Below are 21649 nucleotides of genomic sequence, written 5' to 3'. Positions count from 1 at the left end.
TAATACTGTAAATAAACAAACACTTACTTTTACTTTCGAATTTCCTGATGATTGTGTCGAGGAAAGTGTTTTGCGGCGCAACGTGTCCCCGTCGAACCGGCATCCTCCCGCGCGCAGTACAGTGGAGCGTCACGAGCTCAAGCTGACCTTCCCGCCACTCTCTTCGCGCCCTGGGCACGCGAGGCTTCGCACAGCGACAACTTCATCAGCAGCGCTCAGCGCTCACTGTCCAAACAGCAGTTTCCGGTTTCCAAACACGAATAGGAGCTTGTTTACGTCGGGCAATTCCTCAAAAACGATCCCAGGTCCGGTAAAGTGACGCCTTGTGACATGTGGGACGACAGGAACGCGTTCGTGAGGTAACGTAGCCTAATTTCACCATAGATGAGTCCTCGGGTATCCCTCTGTCCAATTAAAGCCCTCTTCTCAGTTTTCATTCACTGAAAAAAAAAGCCCTTCGGAAAAAAGACCCGTCTTGCTCATGAGGTCGCGCGCTCCTCCAGTTTCGATGGTGACAAACAATCTATTTAAATCTCCTACAAATATCGCTAAACTTAAATAATTAACGTTACAACTCTGAATAGGAAGCGCGATGTCTGCGTCCATTTATTTACAAATATCGCTAAACTTGAATAATAATTAGGCTAGTGTTCTGAATAGAAGCGTGATGTCTGCATCTATTTATCTACAAATATCGCTAAACTTAAATAACGTTACTGTTCTGAATAGGATTGTAGTAGGCTACAGAAAAGTGATATACGCAGTTATATATATAAAATAGCGGTATTTCAAAAGCGCAAAACTACAGATAAATAACGATGTAGTTCATTTCAATCCGTGCCATTCGGCTTCTTTCGCAGGTGTCGAACCCTTGATGTCGTCATGCCCTGGGCTTTTGTGTAAATGGCCAGGAATCACGGGTCGCAGATGAAAGGTTAAACTGGGGTACTTCACGCGTGTCCAGACGAGCATCAAGAGCGATCCATGCGCGATCTCCTGACTCACCTGACAGCTGAGATTTTTTGCGCTTTGTTTTCCTCCTTCGGCGGAGTCGCTCTCACACTGTACATGATACGTCACAGGCGATGCACGCGCGGCGGACGTGGGGTTTCCCTGCGCCGTCGCGCGCATGCAGACAAAAGGCGCTTCTCATGGACATAACGACAGTACTGTGCGTTTGCGCGGAGGTTTTTAATGCAATAACATCGATTTCGCAACTTATTTACAATTAGCGCGATAGGGCAAACAGTGGAGTTCTACATTCTAAGAGAAATCTCTCTTCATACGATTTGTTTGGGTGCGCGAGATGGGCTTCACAAGGGGGCGTGGCGCTTTTTACCAATATTTAGGCAAACTGTGAATTATCCCAGCAGTGAAATCTTCCGGCCTCCTCCCCATCCATCCCTTGCATTCATTATCAGCAAATGATCATATGGCGAATGCACGACACACTTTCACAAGCTGGAAATGCAATAATTAGGATGCATTTGTGCTTTTTCTTCTTCGATACACTTCCAAACGTGTCAGTTTTACTGTAGAAAATAAACCCTGATAAGGCTAGTTTAAATGCTGCATCAAAATTTTTAGCAAAATCGAAGAGAAAACCTGCACTTTATCAATCATTTTGAAATGCATTCAATTAAAAATCATAAAGTTATTAAGTGATGAATACATTTTTAGGTGGTTAGAATATTAAATTTCACTTGGAAATATAAAATGGCTACAGAATAGACTGAGCACATTTAGAAAAAAATAATATCGGAAAAAATATTTGATGTACGAAGTCAAATAACGTTTTAAATATCAAACCAGTGTGTTTAATAAATCTGTCCACTTAAGTAAAAACAGCTGATCATAACACCATTTTTATGAAGCAAAACAAAATAGCTACAAACATTTATTAAAGAAATGATGAAATATGAAAGATGATTTTCTTTGGCAATAATAATAATTCATTTCTTTATAATCAACAGAGCTAGTATGATAAAGAGCATTTCATTACAATACAATCATTAAAGCCTGAAAAAAGTAATAAATCGTAACATAATTTAAAGGCTGTACAGAATGTCGATCTCGTAGAGCTTTAGGAAATATTACATAGAAAAGATTCAGTCATATAATGACAAGCTACACGAAGAACACTGGACAAACACGAGGAAACAGCATCTGTCCATTCATCAGCGGCCATTCAGCGTCTCGACAGGTCTCCGCCTGGGGAAAGTGCAAAAGTACATCGGTGAATTTGGCAGCTCTGGGAGTATTTTAAGCTGGCATCTTGATGCATACCTTTCTGAAAGTTCACTGTACGCCCTGAGCATAAGCTGCACATGAAAAATTCATTAAATATGCATACAGTGGTCTGAATCAGAATCAGCACCCACGGTAACATTTAGTCCATGAAACACTGCAAAAGGGATTCTTAGCTCATTATTTTCGTCTTGTTTTGTTAATTGAGATGTACAATAATACAATTTAATCAGATTTGGAAAAATGTAGCATTGCATTGCTCAGAAATGGATGCTCTGCAGTGAATGGGTGCCGTCAGAATGAGAATCCAAACAGCTGATAAAAACATCACAATAATCCACAGCACTCCAGTCCATCAGTTAACATCTGGAGAAGACAAAAGCTAAACAATCCATCAATAAGTTTTTAACTAAAACATGAGTCCATAATTTATAATAATGCTTCCTCCAGTGAAAAGTCTGAACCAGGAGAGAAATCTGCTATCATTTACAAACCAAAACAATTCTGAACGAAAATGTGTGTGGTTTTTGATGTGAGACAACAAGGTTTTGAATTTTTGTTGTTGTTGTTGTTTGTTTTGGGTTGTGGTCTCATATTTTCCAGAAGCAACATTTTTATGTTGAAAACATCTTAATGATGGACTTGTTTCCAATAAAGAAACAGCTTGTGTCTTCTCCAGATGTTAACTGATGGACTGGAGTGCTGTGGATTACTGTGATGTTTTTTATCAGCTCTCATTCTGACGGCACCCATTCACTACAGAGCATCCTTTGCTGAGACACTGATTCAATGCTACATTTCTCCAAATCTGATGAAGACACAAATTTATCTTAATCTTGGATGGCCTAAAGGTGAGTAAATTTTCAGCTTATTTTTATTTTTGAGTGAACTATTTCTTTAAGTGTGTTTATGGTTAAAACAACCAAAACATTTGTGTTTTTCCTTAGAATAAAGTTTATTATAAATATTTTTTTTTCTTGTATTAATCATGAACTTAATTTTGATCCTTTTTTGTAGAAAACAATACTTGTCATTGTGTATCTCAAATGGATCTTGATTTAAGAGTGTTTAGATAGTTGTACTGGAAAACAATAGAAATTAAAACACATTTTTTGCAGTGCAACATTATATATTTAACCACCATAACTGCAACCAGTGATGACAAACAGATGTCAGCCTGGTAAGTTCTTGCTTATTAGTTGGAAATTGTAATTACAACACGACTTGGTTGGAATAAAACTGACATCTCAAGCTACATATTTCATATCTCACTCTTTTTCACTTCTCAACAAAGACAGGAAGCTTTTAGCGCTAGTGCCAAACAATAAAGAGCAAAGGAAGCACATTATGTGTGTAATTGATGCTTTGTGTGCATTTTATCATTCTTGTGGTGCCACAGGGGATTATGGGAAATAGTGTGGTCGCGAAAGCCTGTCGCCTCATGAAGCGGCTAAATGAGTGTTCTAGGAAGCTTTATGGCTGTTTTTCATCAACAATACACAGTGCATTCAAGCTAAATTGAACAACATTCACAATGGCAGTTTAATTACGATCAATATATCCGATTCTTTAACTGGCACACCCTCCACTTGAAGAAAATCCACAGTTTCCACACTGGTGCCGTTCATTTGAGCCCGTCTCGTAAACCCCATCATAATGTCATGACTTTAGAGTTGAATAAGTCAGACAAACAAACAAACAAACATGTGTTATTCAAACGTTATTTCATTTTTAGAACACATTTTGCAGCATTGTTTACACAGCTAACGAGCGTATCAGTAAATATCAATCTGCATGAAATGGCTCCATGATGCCGTACGATAAAAAATGCGACCCCTCTAAGTGAAGTCCCAGAGATTCAATTAGCTAATGAGATCAATCGCAGTGATGAACGACTAAACACTGACGAGAAGCAGCCTGATGAAATTAGGCATGTAGGAAACGCAGCGTACATTAAAATGAGGTTTGCACCATGTCATTATAGCATGAGAACATCATGTTTTGGTTATGAATGCATCTTTGACATAAATACTGCGTACCCTTCAGAGATGACCATTAAACATCATGAATAATTCATGTATGCCATTGTCAAAGAAGTTAATGAGAAGAGTTTGCTGATATTAACTACATAAATGGTTGCTTCACCCCAAAATCATCTTCACACATTCAAGTTAACATATTTTTTATTTTCTCTGTGAAATACAAAAGGAGACTTTCGGCTGAATGTCTAAACTTTTGTTTTTCATACAGTGAATTTATCATTGAAGAAAAAAGCACAACAAAAGCAGTTTGCAAGTTGCCTGAAGTCATAAGATTATTTTTTTGTTGTTGTTATGAATAGACTTGATTTTAATTGTTCTCCTGCATCATCGGTGAAAAACTGATTAAATTTCAGTCTCTTTCTCACAAAACAATACTTGTGTCTCTAAGTATATATATGCCCACACTGATTTATTAAATCCATTTACTACTCCACTTGAATTATAACAAATCAGTTGCTTTAATTTATTGTTGTTGAATGTATCCATTTATTTTTGGGAGATAAAAAAAATATTTTGCATAGTAAATAGTCAAAAAATATATGCATATGACTTTATGTGTATAACTGTGTAAATAATGCACATTTTCAAGGAGCTTAAAGAGTGTTTTTGGTCCTTTTTTGAGTTTGACAGTATAAATCGGATACACTCTTCAAAATAAAGGTGCTTCAAGATGCCATGGAAGAAGCTTTTTTTTCTAAATGGTTCCATAGAGAACCTTTAACATAAAAAAAAATGTTCTTTTGTTCTTTGTGGTGAAAGAAGTTTCTTAGTGGAACCAAAAACGGTTCTTTTATGGCATCGCTGTGAAGAACCTTTTGAAGCACCTTTAATTTTTAAAAGTGTATTCTGCCTAATATCATTTGTTTCCGTCAAAAGCAAACCCTTCTCTTGGGCTGTTTGTCTTTATAAACTGGCATGCGTTAACACCGCGTCAGTCTTTCCAAACAAAGCGGAGAGGAGATTCATCCCCTGATGTCAGAGACACAGAACATTGTTTCCTCTGGCATTACCCACCCTGGCAGCTGGTGCACTCGCAGCTGTGAATGACTGGTAGAACGACGGGCTCGACGTCTCCGCTGGCGCACTGTAAGCTGAGGAAGCGCACGGGGTTCTGTGGGTCCAGTCTGTAGCTGCAGCAGTCACAGAACGCCTGCAGATACGGCTCCTGAGAGAGAGAGAGACACGTTATCAGAGGCCAAAGCGGACAGGAAAACAGCCAAACCCAAATTGTCTTCACGCTACATTTGCCTAAATGCCAATGGCCTGCTCTTTTTGATGGAGCGCAGTGGTGGGATCGTTCGCGCTCTCTCTGAGCCCATTAGGAGACGCAGAAGGAGAGGGCAGATGTGAAGACAAAAGAGGGAAAAGAGAGTTGCGAGTTTGCCATTAAAGCAGGAGCGTGGCGACCCGGCAGACTGGTTTCCATGGCAACCTGACAGAAGTTTCCAGTTCAAAGACATTTTAAAATAGTTGCAGCAAACATTCACACTGATGAAAGATTTAAATCAAGAACAAAGAACACAAGCCAGGCTCAATTTGGCACTGTAGTGCTATCAGAAATCAGTGGCTGATTGTTATGTGCAGCATGAAAAGGTACAAGACATGACGGGGATTCGTTTGGGAGTTTAATATAGCATGAATCTGATCACAGTCAGAAACAATCTGTTATATTATTCACTGTTATACAAGGTTAGATCAATACTGTTAACCATGAAAATATATGCGTCTGCTGAATGTCTAAATGTAATATAATCTTGACCAATATCCATTAATATTTGATCATCAATGATAAACACTTATCCATCTGTTCTACTGAAATAATAAGACAATAAATTAATCATTTAAATTTCTTTTGTACAGCATGTAATTTTTTTATGTACTGTATGTTTTATATATAGTTATTTCATTGAAAAATATAACTGTTTATTAATTGTAAATCTAAAAAAAAAGTATAAAAATGCAATACAATGTTGCCTGAAATCATTTAGTACACTATTGATCTATAATATGTTTTATGGTTAACAGGATTAATCTAACAATGTAACTAATATAACAGTGTATACTGACCAAACATTTTACGTCACCAGGATCAGGCAGACTTTCCACATTGATGCATTTATAACACATAATGCATCCAAAATCTATAAGCAGAATAATTTGTAAGTAGATAAACACCTATATTGATGCATCTGTTAATAATCTGTGCAAGTCCATGCAGCACTTCACAGATCAGAGCTCAGAGCTCAAGGGGAACGACACACACCTCCAGAACGACATCGGTCCAGGACAAACAGCGCCCTCTGCAGAAGCTGACCTCCACGTTGTCCAGGCGACAGTCGCCCTTGGTGATGTTCCTGACCTCAGTGTGACGACGGCACTCGGCAACCGGATCCTCTGGAGACGAGAAAGTGATGTTCACGGGAGAAAATAGGACAGAAGAAGAGAGAGAGAGGCAGCAATTAACAGAACATACAGAAGAAGAATTACAATCAAAAGAATCGCATCTGATTTAATGAAGGATCTCTGAGAAACTCAAGACAGTTGTGAGAGTAATCTTTGTTTTTGTTATGTTTCATTCAAATATAATAACTTGCTTCATCTCAGAAACCGATTACATCCTATTTGTCCACCACGTGTCATTTTTCATCACTTTTCACCATCCAACTGATTCCTGATGGATCAAATCAAATCTCCCTCACTAAATATTCAGTTTCTCCCAGAAGTACATCATATTACAGATTTAAAATGGGTTAAATAGCTTTTCATGTTGACTTTAATATACACAAATCATTCAAAAACATAAAATAATAATAATTCAATCATCCAAATGTATTAAAATTACCAACCCAAACATGCAAAATGATTCATATAGTTTGACAACTAAATGTTTTGTAAATGCATAAACAATGTTGTTATACTTTTTAGTGGTTACACTTTACAATAAGTTGATTTAATCATTAGTTAATGCATTTAATAAAAATTAACTATCAATGAGCAATATGTTTGTCACAGCATGTATTAATCTGTCACCGTGAGTTAATAAAAATACAACAATTCATTGTTAGTCCATTGAAGCTAATAAATGATATTAACAGATACAATTTTTAACTTTATATTATTACAGTAATAGTAGTATAATATTATTGTAATATAATATAAATTATATATATATATATTATGAATAATTATAATATAATTAATATAATGATTAATAAATTATAATAATATAATGTAGTATTATATTATTCATAATGTAATAATAATAATTATTATTTATTAATTATTATTTTTTTTATAACATTACCAGACACAAATTGATTTTATTGTATTAGTAAATGTTGAAATAAACATTAGCTATGATTAATAAATGCATAAAAGTGTATCATTGTTAGAACTAATGTACACTACTTAACTCTAGGGGTGAAGAAATTGGGATAAATGTAAAAATAGGAATGTTTTCTACTATGACAGAATAGCACCATAGAGTTTTATTTTATTTGACTTCAATAAGTCGGAATGCATTTCTTCCAGTATTTTAAAATTGATGATCCTATTAACGTTTCCACTCTAACTAACCCTGCATGATTATATGGCTATTAGTATTTTATTTTTTGCATTCAGCGAATTGATTTATAAGGTTCCCTCCTGTATTTGAATGTGGTTGTCACTCCTGAAACTTTCCAGGATCTGAGAGTTTTCACAGTTTGAACGTGTCAGCATTTTTATTCTCCTTTCAGAGGAGAAGAACTTACACCAATCTCTGGAATGTAGTTACACGAGTCGGGCTGTAGTTTGACTACAGCTAAAGCTTAATGATGTGTACTACCCCAATCGTCTGTGGCACATGAGAAGTGCTGACAAACATCAGCGGACGGCTGCAGGCTCACTCTCCCCTATTAGTGGGATACTGTGTGACTCTTACCTGGAAACTCTCTGCGGCACACGGGACAGCAGCTCTCCGCTTCCAGCACCTTCACTTCACCCTGGAAAACAGAGCGGGAGAGAAAGCACATCAGAGGAGCAGGTGGCTGAGAATAGCTCGCTGGTGAGATGGACGGATGCTGCACCAGGATGTGACCGCCTCCAGGGGCTCAGACGATTACACTGGAAATATGGAGTGAAACTGAGAACACACAGGTAATGTAGGACATGTTTTGGCTTGTTATTCAAATATATACACTTTTAAAAATGCTGGGTTAAATACATGGACAAACCCAGCGATTGTTAGTAACCCAAATGCTAGGTCAAAACAACCCAATACCTGGGCTCATCGATATTTTACCCAACACTGGATTATATTAAACCCAGTATTTACACACACAATGCATATGGGCAGATGACATTTTCATCAGAAAATGATTACCTGAAATTACCTGGCAACTAAGTTTATGGGGGTGGGTGTTATTATCCAAAAAAAAAAAAAACTTTTTTAAAATTAAAAAGCAAAACAATAAAAAATAAATAAATAAATAAATAATAATAATATATATATTTTTTGTTATTTTTTTTTAATATACACTTTTTTTATTAATATTAATGAAAAAAAAATTTCCACAGGGATTTTTCAAAAAAATCTTTAACAATTATAAGCAATGAACCAGACCAACCATCATCTACGAGGGAGGAGTATAATTATGATGATAATTATAATTACCTAAATCTAAAAACTGTGAAATAAAATAAACTTTAATGGAAATAAAATAAAATAAATTCAACGAATAATAATAAATAAAAGAAAGAAAGAAAAAAAACGTATTTAATCTAGTTGACTAAGTATTTCTCATTTAGGTTACCTGATGTACTAAAATAACTCAAACTAAAACTTGATTAAAAAAACAACAATAAAAAAATCTATGTAGACATAAGCGACTAAAACTTTAAAATCGAAATGAAAAAAAAGAAAACCTAGAAATAAAACTTAATTCTATACATTAATAAAAACTTGTATTTACTGACATCAAGTTGGAAAGCATTTGATTTGCTTATGGTTATCAGTAGTTATGTTGTTATTACTATTAATTATTTGCATGTTGTGTTGTTTGTTTGCAGCTCAATGCAATTATTACTCCAGAAACTTTCCAGTGCACTGAGCGTTTTCACTGTTTAAACACATCAGCATTTTTATATCTCACAATTTATCTGACTGTTTGAAACTTTGAAAACACTTTTGATTATATTTCGGGAATCCAGTTTGGTGCCGCCGCAGGCAGAGAGAGGAAACACTATGAAAGTCCAGCCTGTGTTTATTTCAGTCAGTGATTATTAGTTTGGAGTTCAGAGGAACACTCCTTCGCTGAGGTGTGACATTTACTTGTGCCAGTGGCAAAAATGCAAATTGGGTAATTTGATTTGGACTAGAGGCAGTTTTTTAGTTTTTCTTTCTCCCAGTGATCGGCGGGAGCCCAGAGGAGATGTTGGCTTCCTCTGAGACGCTGCAGAAGCTACCTCGAGGGCTGCTGAGCTTCTGAGACGTCCAGGCGTCACTCCAGAGCCATCTGGGACATTATCCCTGACCGGAGCTGTTGCCTGGACAACGGGTCGGTCTATTTCTAGCATCTGGTCCTCTGACGGCGTCCTGAACTCATTACCGATGCAAGGCTATGCACTGGTTATTTGGCCGATGCATGTGAAACTGAACAGCAGTGGATGTCTAACGGAGAATACACTGGAGAAATGTCAAATCTCTCTGTGTGTGAGGTGCAGGAAAGCAAATCTGAACGACAAACGACACGTTTCTTACCTCAGAGCAGTGAAGGGGAGGACAGTTTGATTGACAGTGTTTCTGGCCATTGATACAGCGACAGGACTGACAGCCGTCCACCCACTCGGACCCCGGCTGTGACACACAACACACAACACACAATTCATTCATATTTACAGTTATGTGCTTGACAGACACTCCCTACTAAAATAAGTTCTGCATAATATTTGGTGCCTGTGTTTTGCATTTATTAGTGTATTAATAGTAGTATCATAATAGTTTATTATATTCACAATAGTGTATCTATTTATTCATTCATATATATATATATATATATATATATATATATATATATATATGTATTGCTATTACCATTTTAATTAATACTTTCATTAAGCAAGGATGCATTAAACTGAATAAAGGTTTCAGACCAACCATCATGCATCTACGAGGCAGAACTCTAATTATAATAATTATAATTCCAAACCATAAAAAATCTAAAACCATAAAAAAAAAAGGTAAATAAACTTTAAATTGAAAAATAAAAAAGAATAAATTAAAATGAATAAAAATGAAATAAAATGAATGGATGGGTTGATGAATGGATGAATGAATAATAATAAAAATAAAGAAATAAAAGAAAGACTTGGTAGTTTACATGGTATTTCTCATTTTCATTTAGGTTAACCTGATTTACTAAAAAAACTAAAACAGGACTAAATAACAATAATAATAAAAAAAACTATATAGAAATGAAAAAACTGACAAAAGCACAAAAGTGTCAGTAAAGACATTTTATAATGTTACATAAGATTTCTATTTTAAATAAATGCTGTTCTTTTGAACTGTCTGTTCATCTGTGAAACCTTAAAAGTAAAATGCATCACAGTTTCCACAAAAATATTGTGCAGCACAACTGTGTTCAACACTGATAATAATCAGAAATGTGTATTGAGCAGTAAATCATCATATTTTCATGATTTCTGAAGATCATGTGACACTGAAGACTGGAATAATGATGCTGAAAATACAGCTGCACATCACAGAAATAAATTACAGTTTACTTTATATTCACATAGAAAGCAGTTATTTTATATTGCAATAATACTTCACCTTTTTTAACAAATAAATTCAATAGCAACTTTTTTTTTGTACAAATATTAGTTATCATAAGTTAATTATACTATTAGTTCTTTTTAGAATGTTCAAATTTTAACATTGGTCAATCATTCATAATAAAACAAGGAACATGAATTAATAAAGCAAATAAGTATATTTAAGTTAAGAATGTAGAATGAATGTAGTGTAGATTTGTAAACATTGATCTTCTGTTAATGTTATTATTATTCCTTTATTTAACCAGGGGAAATCATATTGAGACGATAGTCTCTTTTTCAAATGGTCCCTGGCCAAGAAAGGGAGCACTGAAAAATGTTAAAAGAAGAAGAAAATAAAATAAAATAAAAATAAAAAATATAATATAATGTAGTATTGTGTACTGTAAATCATCCATCAGTGTTGTGGTGATGGCATTCTTCCAGCCACAGGAAGTTACATCATCTGTCTCATTCAACAAAACGCTCTTCATACAGAAACTCTTAAATGGGCGCCACTGTAGTTCAATTAGACAACCTCATAAGGCCTTTCAACATTTGTTTTTTTTATTATTGATGATGGCAATTAATTTTTTCCACAAATGCCCTGAGTGCTAATCCATCAGACTCGTTAATGACCTTCCATATTAGAATAAAAAAACAAAGTAAGCAGCACAGCAATTACAGGCTAAAGCAGAGCAGTGTGACGGGTGTGTGTGTGTTTGTGTACCTCTCGAAGCGTCCCATCTTCCTCTTCACACTGACACAGAGCTGGAATCACACACTGGCCCTCCAGGCTCCGATACCGGCCCTCCTCACACACACAGCCCTCTGTGGCCCCGGGGCCCGTACAGTTGAGCGGTTCAGGGCTGTACAGGTCCAAACACCCCCTCTCACACACGCGCCCCAATCTGGACTCACTCCAGATCCAACGCTCACCATCTGGACACGCTGTATGAACATTAGTTGATGACCAGTGGGCTTTAGGGAAGGGCAAATGCTATATTCATTTTTTTTAACTATGCTTTCATTATTTTATTTTTAAATAAACAGAACAGTTAAGTTGCATAAATAAATAAATACAATAATTATTATTAAAAATATTTGATAAATAAATCAATTTATTATTATTATTAAAATAAATAAATATAATATAATATAGGTTAAAATGTTATCGTTATTATTAAAACAAATAAGTAAAATTATTATTAGTAGTAGTTAAATAATAATATTAAGCTAACAAATATATTCATATTATTAAAACAAATAATATAAATATTAACATTATTTAATAAATAACTGTATAAAAGTATAAATTATTATTTTTATTATTATTATGCTGCCAAATAAAAAATATACATAATTTTTATTGTTATAATTAAAACAACCAAATACAAATAATATTAAAATAACAACAACTGCTACTAATAATAATCAATTAATGAATAATAATGATCATCATCATCACCATAAAAATGTATTATAATAATAACTTAATAATAAAAAAGTGCAGTGCAATTGCACTTCAGGTACTTCAAGGAATACAGTGCTGAACCCCTCACAAACCCTAAGCACTGTGTTTCTCACCACATTCGGGGCCCCTGCAGACTCGTGATGTGTGTGAGGGTCCCTCACACTCCTGTCCTCCGTACTGCCGCTGGCGCCGGATCGTCCGGCTGGAGAACTGCTGTCCAGATCCACAGGACGCTGAGCAAGAGCTCCACGCTGACCAGCTGCTCCACTCACAGTCCTCTGAATGAAAACACACAGCATTCAGACGCTCTGCTCCTTCACTTCCTCTCATAAACACAGCGAAGAGGTTATTACTCAAAAGTTGTTTCAGGAACAAGTTTGCCTTTAAAAATGTTTCTCAAGTCAATAGTTAAGTCAATGCAGTAAGAATATGAAGCTATAAAAATAATTTGTCTCTGCTGTGAGTGTATGAGGTCACATGACTCACCGTCACATGACTTATTAGTGCAGGTAAAGATCCCACCTTCACAGACACTGTAATTAAACACACACACACACACAACTAAAATCAGACGTAAATACACACACTTATTCATCTTTGCATGCTTAGACAAAAACATGTCCACCCCCAAAGTCTTTTGAAAATATATTCAGCATAAATTATACAAATACCTAAATATATTTAGCATAAATAAAGTCTAATTCAGAGCATTATAACATTCTTGACAATGTATAACTTATAATATAACTTGTGGAGTATTTATACATCACAGTACATAAGATCATTCACACACAAATATAAGCATACATTTCAAATAATTTCATTTCATTAAAAGTTGGAAAACTTACTACTATTATGCAAAAAAAAAAAAGATATATCTCTTAGTTTATAGAGTATTTATACATTGTGGTAGATGATTTACTAACTTATTATAGTTTACTTGTATCACCTCATTACCTTACAGTAATGATAATCACTATTGAGAATTATTGTAAGTAAGTCAATAATAAATAAATAAATAAATAACATGTCCAGATGCAATTTGTTAATGATAATTTAATTATTATAATAATGCTTCAAAATCGGCTTAATTGTCTTATGGGAAAAACAGTTAATTTTTTTCTTTTTATTTATGAGCATGTATATGACTCAAACATGCACATTTTCATCTAATTCATGCATTTACTTCAGAATGTCTAATTCTTGTCTGTTACATTTTCAGCTGTTACATCCAGAGCTTCAGATTCTTTCAACAATGTCAGAGTGACCTTCTGAACATCTTGCTGATGTTTTATGTTCACTTCACCACACTGAGACGCTCTTAGAAAAGCCTGACTGAGTTCCATGTGTCACTGAATATCAATCCAATAACCGCAGGAGCTCGTTCTGTTAGAGATCATTTACACGTGAAACACAAAGCGTGCACTGAATGAATGTGAAGTACCATGAGTTGCAGGAGTCTGGAATGAGGGTTCCTGCGGGTACTTCCTGTTCCTGGAGGTCCAGGGTGAGGTTGTGGGACATCGGCGGGAGCGAGATCAGAGAACAAGGACACTGGGATTGAGGAACACAGCTTCCGTTCAGCATCACCTGCAGATGGAGGATATGATTAATAACGTTCTCATATTCATGCGGGACTCGTACAGCCATCTGTTTCCAAATCACACTTCCAAAAGTACAGAGCCATCAGGAGCAGATGTGAACACTCCTCAAATCACTCTGTTTACTGCAGTCTGGAGTAACAAACACACTAGATTTATGTGTTTTCTGAAGCTGTGTTTGCTTGAGGAGATGCTACTGTGTTGCTAGGGAGCTGTGGTGGTTGCCAGGGGGTTGCTATGGAGGTTTAGGAGTGGACGTTGGAATGTGATTGTTAGGGTCTTCTGGAATCTTCGGGAATCTGCTAGGACTTGCTAGGGTGTTAAAGGATGCTGCTAAGATGTTGCTATGGAGGTTTGTGGTAGAATGTTGCTATGGTGTTGCTTGGGTCTTCTGAGAATTTGCTAAAATTCTGCAATGATGTTGCTAGGGGGTTCAGAATATTTTTAGCATGCTACTATCTGGTGTCTTGCTGTTGCTAGGCAGTTTCTAGGCTGTTCTGTATGGTTTCTAGAATGTTGTTAGGACGTTGCTAGGGTATGGCAATATCCTGCGAATGAATAAAAGTCAATTCGGCTTGCCATACTAGGGTGTGTAAGGACATTGCTATGGCGTTGCTATGGTGGTTTGTGGTAGAACATTGCACTGGGTTGCTAGGGTGTTGCTAGGTGGTTTCTAGAGTGTTGCTAGGATGTTGCTAGGGTGTTTAAGGATGCTGCTATGACGTTGCTATGGCGGTTTGTGCTAGAACATTGCCGTGGGGTTGCTAGGGTGTTGCTAAAGGGTTGCTATGGAAGTTTTCTGGAAGTTTTTTCAACATTGTTTTAGGGTTGCTAGGGTGATTCCATGGGGTTGCTATGGTGATGACAGTGTTTCTAGGGTGTTTTAGGAAGCTGGTATTGCTTGGTGTTGCTAGGCAGTTTCTAGGCTGTTGCTATGTGGTATGTAGAGTGTTGCTAGGTGGTTTCTAGAACATTCTGTGTAGTTTCTAGAGTGGTGCTAGGACGTTGATAGGGTCTTCTGAGAATTTGCTAAAATGTTGCAATGGGGTTGCTAGGTGGGTTCTAGGCTTTTCTGTGTAGTTTCTAGAGTGTTGCTAGGACGTTGCTAGGGTGTTTAAGGACGCTGCTATGAAGTTGCTATGAAGGTTTGTGCTAGAACGTTGCTATGAGGTTGCTAGGGTTTTGCTATAAGGTTGCTATGGAAGTTTTCTGGAAGTTTTTTCGACATTGTTTTAGGGTTGCTAGGGTGATTTCATGGGGTTGCTAGGGTAATGCCATACTGTTAGGGTGTTTTAAGAAGCTGGTACGATGTTGTTAAGATGTTGCTAGGGTGTTCAGAATATTTTTAGCATGCTAGTTTCTAGGCTGTAGCTATGTGGTTTGTAGAGTATTGCTAGGCAGCTTCTAGGGTGTTGTGTGGGATTTCTAGGATGTTACTAGGCAATTTTTAGGCTGTTGTGTGTGGTCACTAGGGTGTTGCTAGGCGGTTTCTAGGGTGTTATTTGGGGTAACACAAACAGATGGACTCACGGCTCCAGGTGGGCAGCTGCACCCAGGACTACAGGTCAGAGGCACACACTGATTTTGGGGCCACAGATCCTCACAGCTGTATGGACAGGATCCTGCACACGAGCTGAACATCTGATCTGCAGGACAATCTGACACAGAGAAACCAAACCAGTGTTACACAGCACATCGATCAGATGACAGTATTATCTGTGGCTGAGCTACAGTAGTTTAAACACACATGATGCGTTGTTGCCGGTCTGATGGAGCGACTGCAGGCCCTTTCAGTGGCTGCTGCTGAAGTTCATTAACAGCAGTAATCAAATGAGTCAAGCTGCTTAAACGACTCTGGAGGGGAATCGGTTTAAGACACACTTCATTCCTCCCGAAGGCTTATCGCACTGTTTTAAATGAGTCTATCAACTCAAACTCTATTATGTCTTATCATCTAAAAAAAAATTAATGAACAGTCTGCATGGCCGTCACACGTTGCATGATTCATGTTAACTCCTAACAGATTCTTCTCCACATTCTCTGATGCTTTAATGCAAATCAGTGCCACTTTTAATATTTTGTGTATAGTTGCCTCGGACTGAAATTAGCATAAAATTGCATACAAGAGGAGCAGTAAATTGCTGAATCTGTAATGTAGCTAAATGGAAGGTAAATATTTTCTCTAAGAGCATGTGTTAGAAAACACACACACACACACACACACACCTGCTTATATTCAGCTAAACATCATTAAACCATATATATATGTGTGTGTATGTGTGTGTGTGTGTGTTTTCTAACACATGCACAGACAAGCTCTTAGAGAAAATATTTTGTTTTTGTGTGTGTATAACATTTTTACCTTTTACATTGTGCCGTAATTTAAATGACAATTAAGCACATATACCCCTTATTTGCATAAACAATTAAACTGCAAAAAATGACTGTCATTAGTAAATTATATGCATAACAGTATGCATAATTCATTACACTATAAATTCTGATATAAAAAGGAAATTAAATTAAATTTGTGTCCTGAAATGATGCTTTTTAAAAAGTATGCAAAAAGCATTTATTTGCATTACAGCAATATGAATTTGTAAAGTAAATATTATTAATTTGAATGAAAATTTCACAGTCAGTATATCAGAATATTATCGCTATTCTATCTTAATGCCAAATACAATTTCTTATTTGCCTTGTGATTTTCTTTGTAAAGCAACTCATATCATCAGCCTGAGTTATGAACATGTGCTGTCATGTTTTATGACAACATAAACTGAAATGACAGACACTCCACAGATATTATATGACCGTTTGAAGGGTTTTATAGGTGCAATGTAACACATCGTAAGTGTTTCTCCTTCACTGAATTGTGTTTATCTGTCAGGCCTGTACTTCAGCTGGTTGTGTGTGTTTATGGATGTGTGTGTTGTACCGGGCAGGCAGCTGTTGGTGTTGCATGCGGTGTGTTGTTCCAGGGGTCCGGGGCAGCTCAGACCCCCAGGCTCTGGCTCCTTGAGGACCGTCTTCCTGCGCAGCGACACTCCTCCACCACAAGAGGCGCTGCAATCAGTCCAGACTGACCACTCGCTCACCACACAGCCGGCTAACAGATCGACAAAATCATATCGGCCTTTAAAATCTACACTTTACAAGATACAATTCCAATTAAAATACATGTGAAGCACAAATGAATATATGTATTCAGAATACTGGTTATTTTGGTAATTGGTTTTGTGGAAACCAATTTGTTGGAAGTGCTTTTGTTTTTGTTTTTTAGCACAATTTTAGAAAAAAAAAGATTTTTATATAATTTGACAAAAATAAAGAAAACACTTCAAACAAACTGGTTTCCATAAGAACTGTTTAGTTGTTGTTTAATGAGAATGAATCTGTTGCTGTTTATTTGGTAAACAGAACATAACAATTACCAAAATTGTAAATGTAAATAAATAACATAATATAAAAAGTCAAATATCATGCTTTTTATACAGTAAAGCAACTTATATTTTCCCTTTATAGAGAAAAAAGAAACTAATTGAAAAACTGTGAATGTAACTTTTTATACAATTATTCATAAACAAATTATCAAAATGTTAAAATAAAAAAGTTTGCATGCATTGCGATTTGAAATATATGACAACATGTTTTTCATATATGTTAAAAATATTTTTATATTTCTATAAAACATCAAACAGTAAGAATATGTATTGTGTGTGTGGATTTTAATTACATATTTGTTGATATTTGTATATATTTTGTGTAAAGAATTAATTATTATTTAATTATTATTTTTATGCAAATTAATTTAGCATGTTTTATGACTTAAAATAGGTGCCAAAATTTTGCTTTTTTTCATATTTGTTAACATATTTTCATATTTCTTTAAAATATCACATAGTAACTATATATAAACTGAGATTTGAATTGAGTTTAAGTGTGTAGATGAACGCTGCTGTGTTCTGTTGGCTGACCTGGACAGGGCAGCAGTGAGCAGCTGTCACTCTGGACGGTTTCGGCGCAGGTCGGTCCTCCGGTCGTGTGTTTGCAGGACCGTCTGCGTGTCCTCTGTCCCTCTGTCCCACATGACACCGAACACTCACTCCACGAACCCCACGGACCGTAGACCGGACACACGTGATCCGTACACACCAGAGAGCCATTTACACACACACTGCACAGACAGAGGTTTGTGTCAGTTGTGATGTTTTAGTGTCTATGTATTCATGTAGATCTGCAAGTACTTGTTGTAGAGCCACACTTTTTACAAAAACATCCTCACAAATGCAATAAAATCTGCGCTGTGAGAACATTATGAGGTCCACACTAAGGTTATTACTGATAAATAAAACTAAAAATTGATAAATAACTAACTAAATAAATAACATTTGAGTTACTTTTTTTTGTTAATTGTCAAGGAATCATTTCTCATTTTCTTTTATAGTTCTTGAAGTACAAAAATAATTTATACTGAAATAAAAATGAATAACTAAATAGGCATATTTTAAAAACAAGAGACAAAAACACATAACTACTGTAACTACAATTGCTTTTTGATAAAAAAAAAAAATTAATAAAATCTATAATAGTTATATCAATGATACAAATAAATAAATTGGTCCAAACTAGTAAAAATGAGATGATAATAACGATAAATTATGTCTTAAATATTTAAATGCATTCGTGGAGTTGTGTTGATGTTTAAAAAATAATAATGAAAATATATTTTAATAATATTTAACAACGTTTCAAAAATAATACACACATTAAATAAAAACATTGCATTTATAAATTACAAAATAAGTACAGAAATAACAAAAAAATGGAAGAATAAGAATAAAAATATAGACACAAAAAACCCCTCACAGACACTTTTAAATGAAAACAAACACAAAAAATACACATAAAAATAGAAAATAAAAACTATAATATTTTATCAATGATATTAAATTAACACTTGTTCAAACCAGTAAAAATTAGATCACAAATATAAATGTTTTGGGCAATTCTCTTAATGTTTCTTTACCTTAAGCACAATATTTCAGGAAAACGTCCCCAGACATTAACAGAATCTGACCCACCCTCCCATCTAGAAACTGTCCTTGAAGGTGAACCTGGATTCATTAATGAATGAGCTCCTCTCACCAGGTGTTGCAGCTGACGGTGATGTTCTCTCCGGGATGGATCTCCAGCGTCCCGTTCTCCAGCGGGAGCCCACAACGACACTCGTCCACCCGCACACACCCTCCGTCCTGCAAGAGCCGGCCGTCCGGACAGCGACAGCCTGAGGAGCAGAAACACAATCACATTCGCTGCTTCATGTGTGCGCTAACACCAGAGGTCAGAGAAGCGCTCATACCTGGATGACAGGTGCCCTGCAGACACTGGACGTGATCCCAGAGGTCAGCGCAGCTGCGAGGACACTGATTGGCACAGGAGTCGTCATAGACCCGCCCCCTGTCCTCACAATGCTCACCTGTATCAAATACAGCTACTATATAAAAACTACAGGAACTATATGCAGGTGCACACTGAATCAGACTGATCATACTTCTATCATATTTATAATAAATATGTGTGTGTACCCGGACAGAGGCCAGTGTTGCAGCTCTGAGACTGCGTCTGTAGGTTCCTGCAGTGTGGGCCGGGGTCAGAGGTCAGAGGTCGGCGCTCTCTCTGCCGGTATCCTCCGCTGCAGGGATCTTTACACACACTCCAGCCGCTCCATGAGCTCCAGTGACACAGATCTGAGCAGAGACACACACACACACACACAGCTTCATCATCATCATCATATTAATCAGGTCATCACTGCACTATACATTTTAGTTTTAGTTTTATACTGTTATACTTTTATTGGTATTTTGAATTAGCTTTTATTTGTACATTTTCCGTTTTTGTGATTTTGCTTCAGATTTTTGCCAATTTCTGCCAATTATTATTATTATTTTTGAATATTGCTATTCAGGTGTATTTTATTTGTAATTTCAGTTTAAGTTTTTATTTATTACCAGTTAGTAATTTCAGTGCTTCAACATTATTTTCAGTGAGATGCTAAACAAAAACGTTTTTTAAATAATCTTCTTATTATTTTTAAACATTGCTATTCATGTCAATTTTAATTTCAATATTAGTTTTCGTTTTTATTTATTTCCAGTTAGTAATTTTACTCCTGACCCGACCCTGATCTGTGATGATCGTCAGGCGTTTGAGAGTCTGATACAGGAAGTGTATGATGATGATGTGTTATAATGGTAACCGTCTGTGGGCGACCCACCGGTGCAGATGTCAGACTGTGGGCAGATTCGCTCTTCCTCCAGCTCTTCATCACACTCTCCCTCTCTCCCGCTGACCGGCAGACTGGAGTCCAGGTCCAGACAGGCCCGAAAGCGCCGCTGGAGCGACACCAGCCCTGAAGCGTTTCCACCGGAGGATGCTGGGATACACGGAGAGCAGGAGGTCCATTCTGACCACTCGCTGACCATCACTGAGAGACAGATGGGATTTATTCATGAACAGGCAGAAAAAGAGTTATTAGGTTTCAGATGATTTGATCTGAGTCTAAAATTAGACTCAATAGACGCTCGTCGCTAAAAATGGTTACACGAGTAAAAATAGAATAATATACCTTCACATTCCCGTAAATCACACTGCAGAGAGCCACCATGACACAGACTGAAACACAACCACACACACACAGACACACACACACATTAAAACATTATCAGAAGTCATTATAAATGTATATGTGTATATATATATAATTGGAGGAACAGTGTTATTTTAGCATTTAAGAATTAATTTAATTACATCTAAAAAATATTTCAGATTGTATTTATCAATTTTATATTGCATTATAAAATATATAAAAAAATATATGGGTTGTGGTCCTAAATAATAAATACAGTGTTACTTATTAATTATATATATTTTTATATAACATATAAAATAGGAGATACATAATAGTAGATACATATACTGTATAGTTAGTGTTTTTATATATTTTATGAATAATGAATTATAAATAATTGTCAAATTTTTTAACATATAACTATTCTTAGAAATATATTTCTGTTCACATTTATACATTTTATATTATATTATATTATTTAAAAACATTGTAAATTAATATTAAAAATAATTGTATAAATATTTATAGTATTTATACAGTACAGTAATTTATAAATTACAGTATACACACACACACACACATATATATATATATAAGTGTGTGTGTGTGTGTGTGTGTACTGTAATTTATAAATTACTGTACTGTATAAATACTGTATACTGTAATTTATAAATTACAAAATAAACAAAGACAGAAAGAAAGAAACAAATAAATATGCATTTTAAGTAAAATAAGTATTTTCAGAAATGTAATATATATTTTCAAACAACATCACACACTGAACATCACTAGAAGCTCGAGTTATAGAGAGACTTGACTTAGTCAACACTACTAAGTAAACTACTTTTTACTACTG

At 35.8% G+C, this 21649-nt stretch overlaps 2 protein-coding genes across 2 annotated transcripts in view; both read right to left on the bottom strand.

The window, feature by feature from the left end:
• The window catches only part of kcnh2b (potassium voltage-gated channel, subfamily H (eag-related), member 2b), a 181516-nt gene extending 180362 nt beyond the window's left edge, over positions 1 to 1154 (bottom strand). Inside the window, exon 1 of the mRNA XM_059525264.1 lies at positions 28 to 1154. Coding sequence (XP_059381247.1) covers positions 28 to 103 — 76 coding nt within the window. The 5' untranslated portion in view covers positions 104 to 1154. The remainder of the gene's footprint in view (positions 1 to 27) is intronic.
• Positions 1155 to 1800: 646 nt separating this feature from the next.
• Positions 1801 to 21649, bottom strand: part of sspo (SCO-spondin) — an 88069-nt gene continuing 68220 nt past the window's right edge. Inside the window, exons 95-111 of the mRNA XM_059524213.1 lie at positions 20791 to 20837; positions 20440 to 20649; positions 19748 to 19909; positions 19522 to 19638; positions 19308 to 19446; positions 18137 to 18336; positions 17098 to 17268; positions 15690 to 15817; positions 14003 to 14148; positions 13045 to 13091; positions 12672 to 12836; positions 11815 to 12035; positions 10030 to 10125; positions 8212 to 8272; positions 6553 to 6683; positions 5304 to 5454; positions 1801 to 2211 (exon numbers count right to left, since the gene is read on the bottom strand). Of these exons, the coding sequence (XP_059380196.1) occupies positions 2189 to 2211; positions 5304 to 5454; positions 6553 to 6683; positions 8212 to 8272; positions 10030 to 10125; positions 11815 to 12035; positions 12672 to 12836; positions 13045 to 13091; positions 14003 to 14148; positions 15690 to 15817; positions 17098 to 17268; positions 18137 to 18336; positions 19308 to 19446; positions 19522 to 19638; positions 19748 to 19909; positions 20440 to 20649; positions 20791 to 20837 (2215 nt within the window). The 3' untranslated portion in view covers positions 1801 to 2188. The remainder of the gene's footprint in view (positions 2212 to 5303; positions 5455 to 6552; positions 6684 to 8211; positions 8273 to 10029; positions 10126 to 11814; positions 12036 to 12671; positions 12837 to 13044; positions 13092 to 14002; positions 14149 to 15689; positions 15818 to 17097; positions 17269 to 18136; positions 18337 to 19307; positions 19447 to 19521; positions 19639 to 19747; positions 19910 to 20439; positions 20650 to 20790; positions 20838 to 21649) is intronic.

Source organism: Carassius carassius, chromosome 35 (genome assembly GCF_963082965.1).
Source record: "Carassius carassius chromosome 35, fCarCar2.1, whole genome shotgun sequence".
NCBI lineage: Eukaryota > Metazoa > Chordata > Actinopteri > Cypriniformes > Cyprinidae > Carassius > Carassius carassius.
The sequence above is the reverse complement of the archived record's forward strand: the minus strand, read 5'-3'. Positions and strand labels throughout refer to the sequence as shown.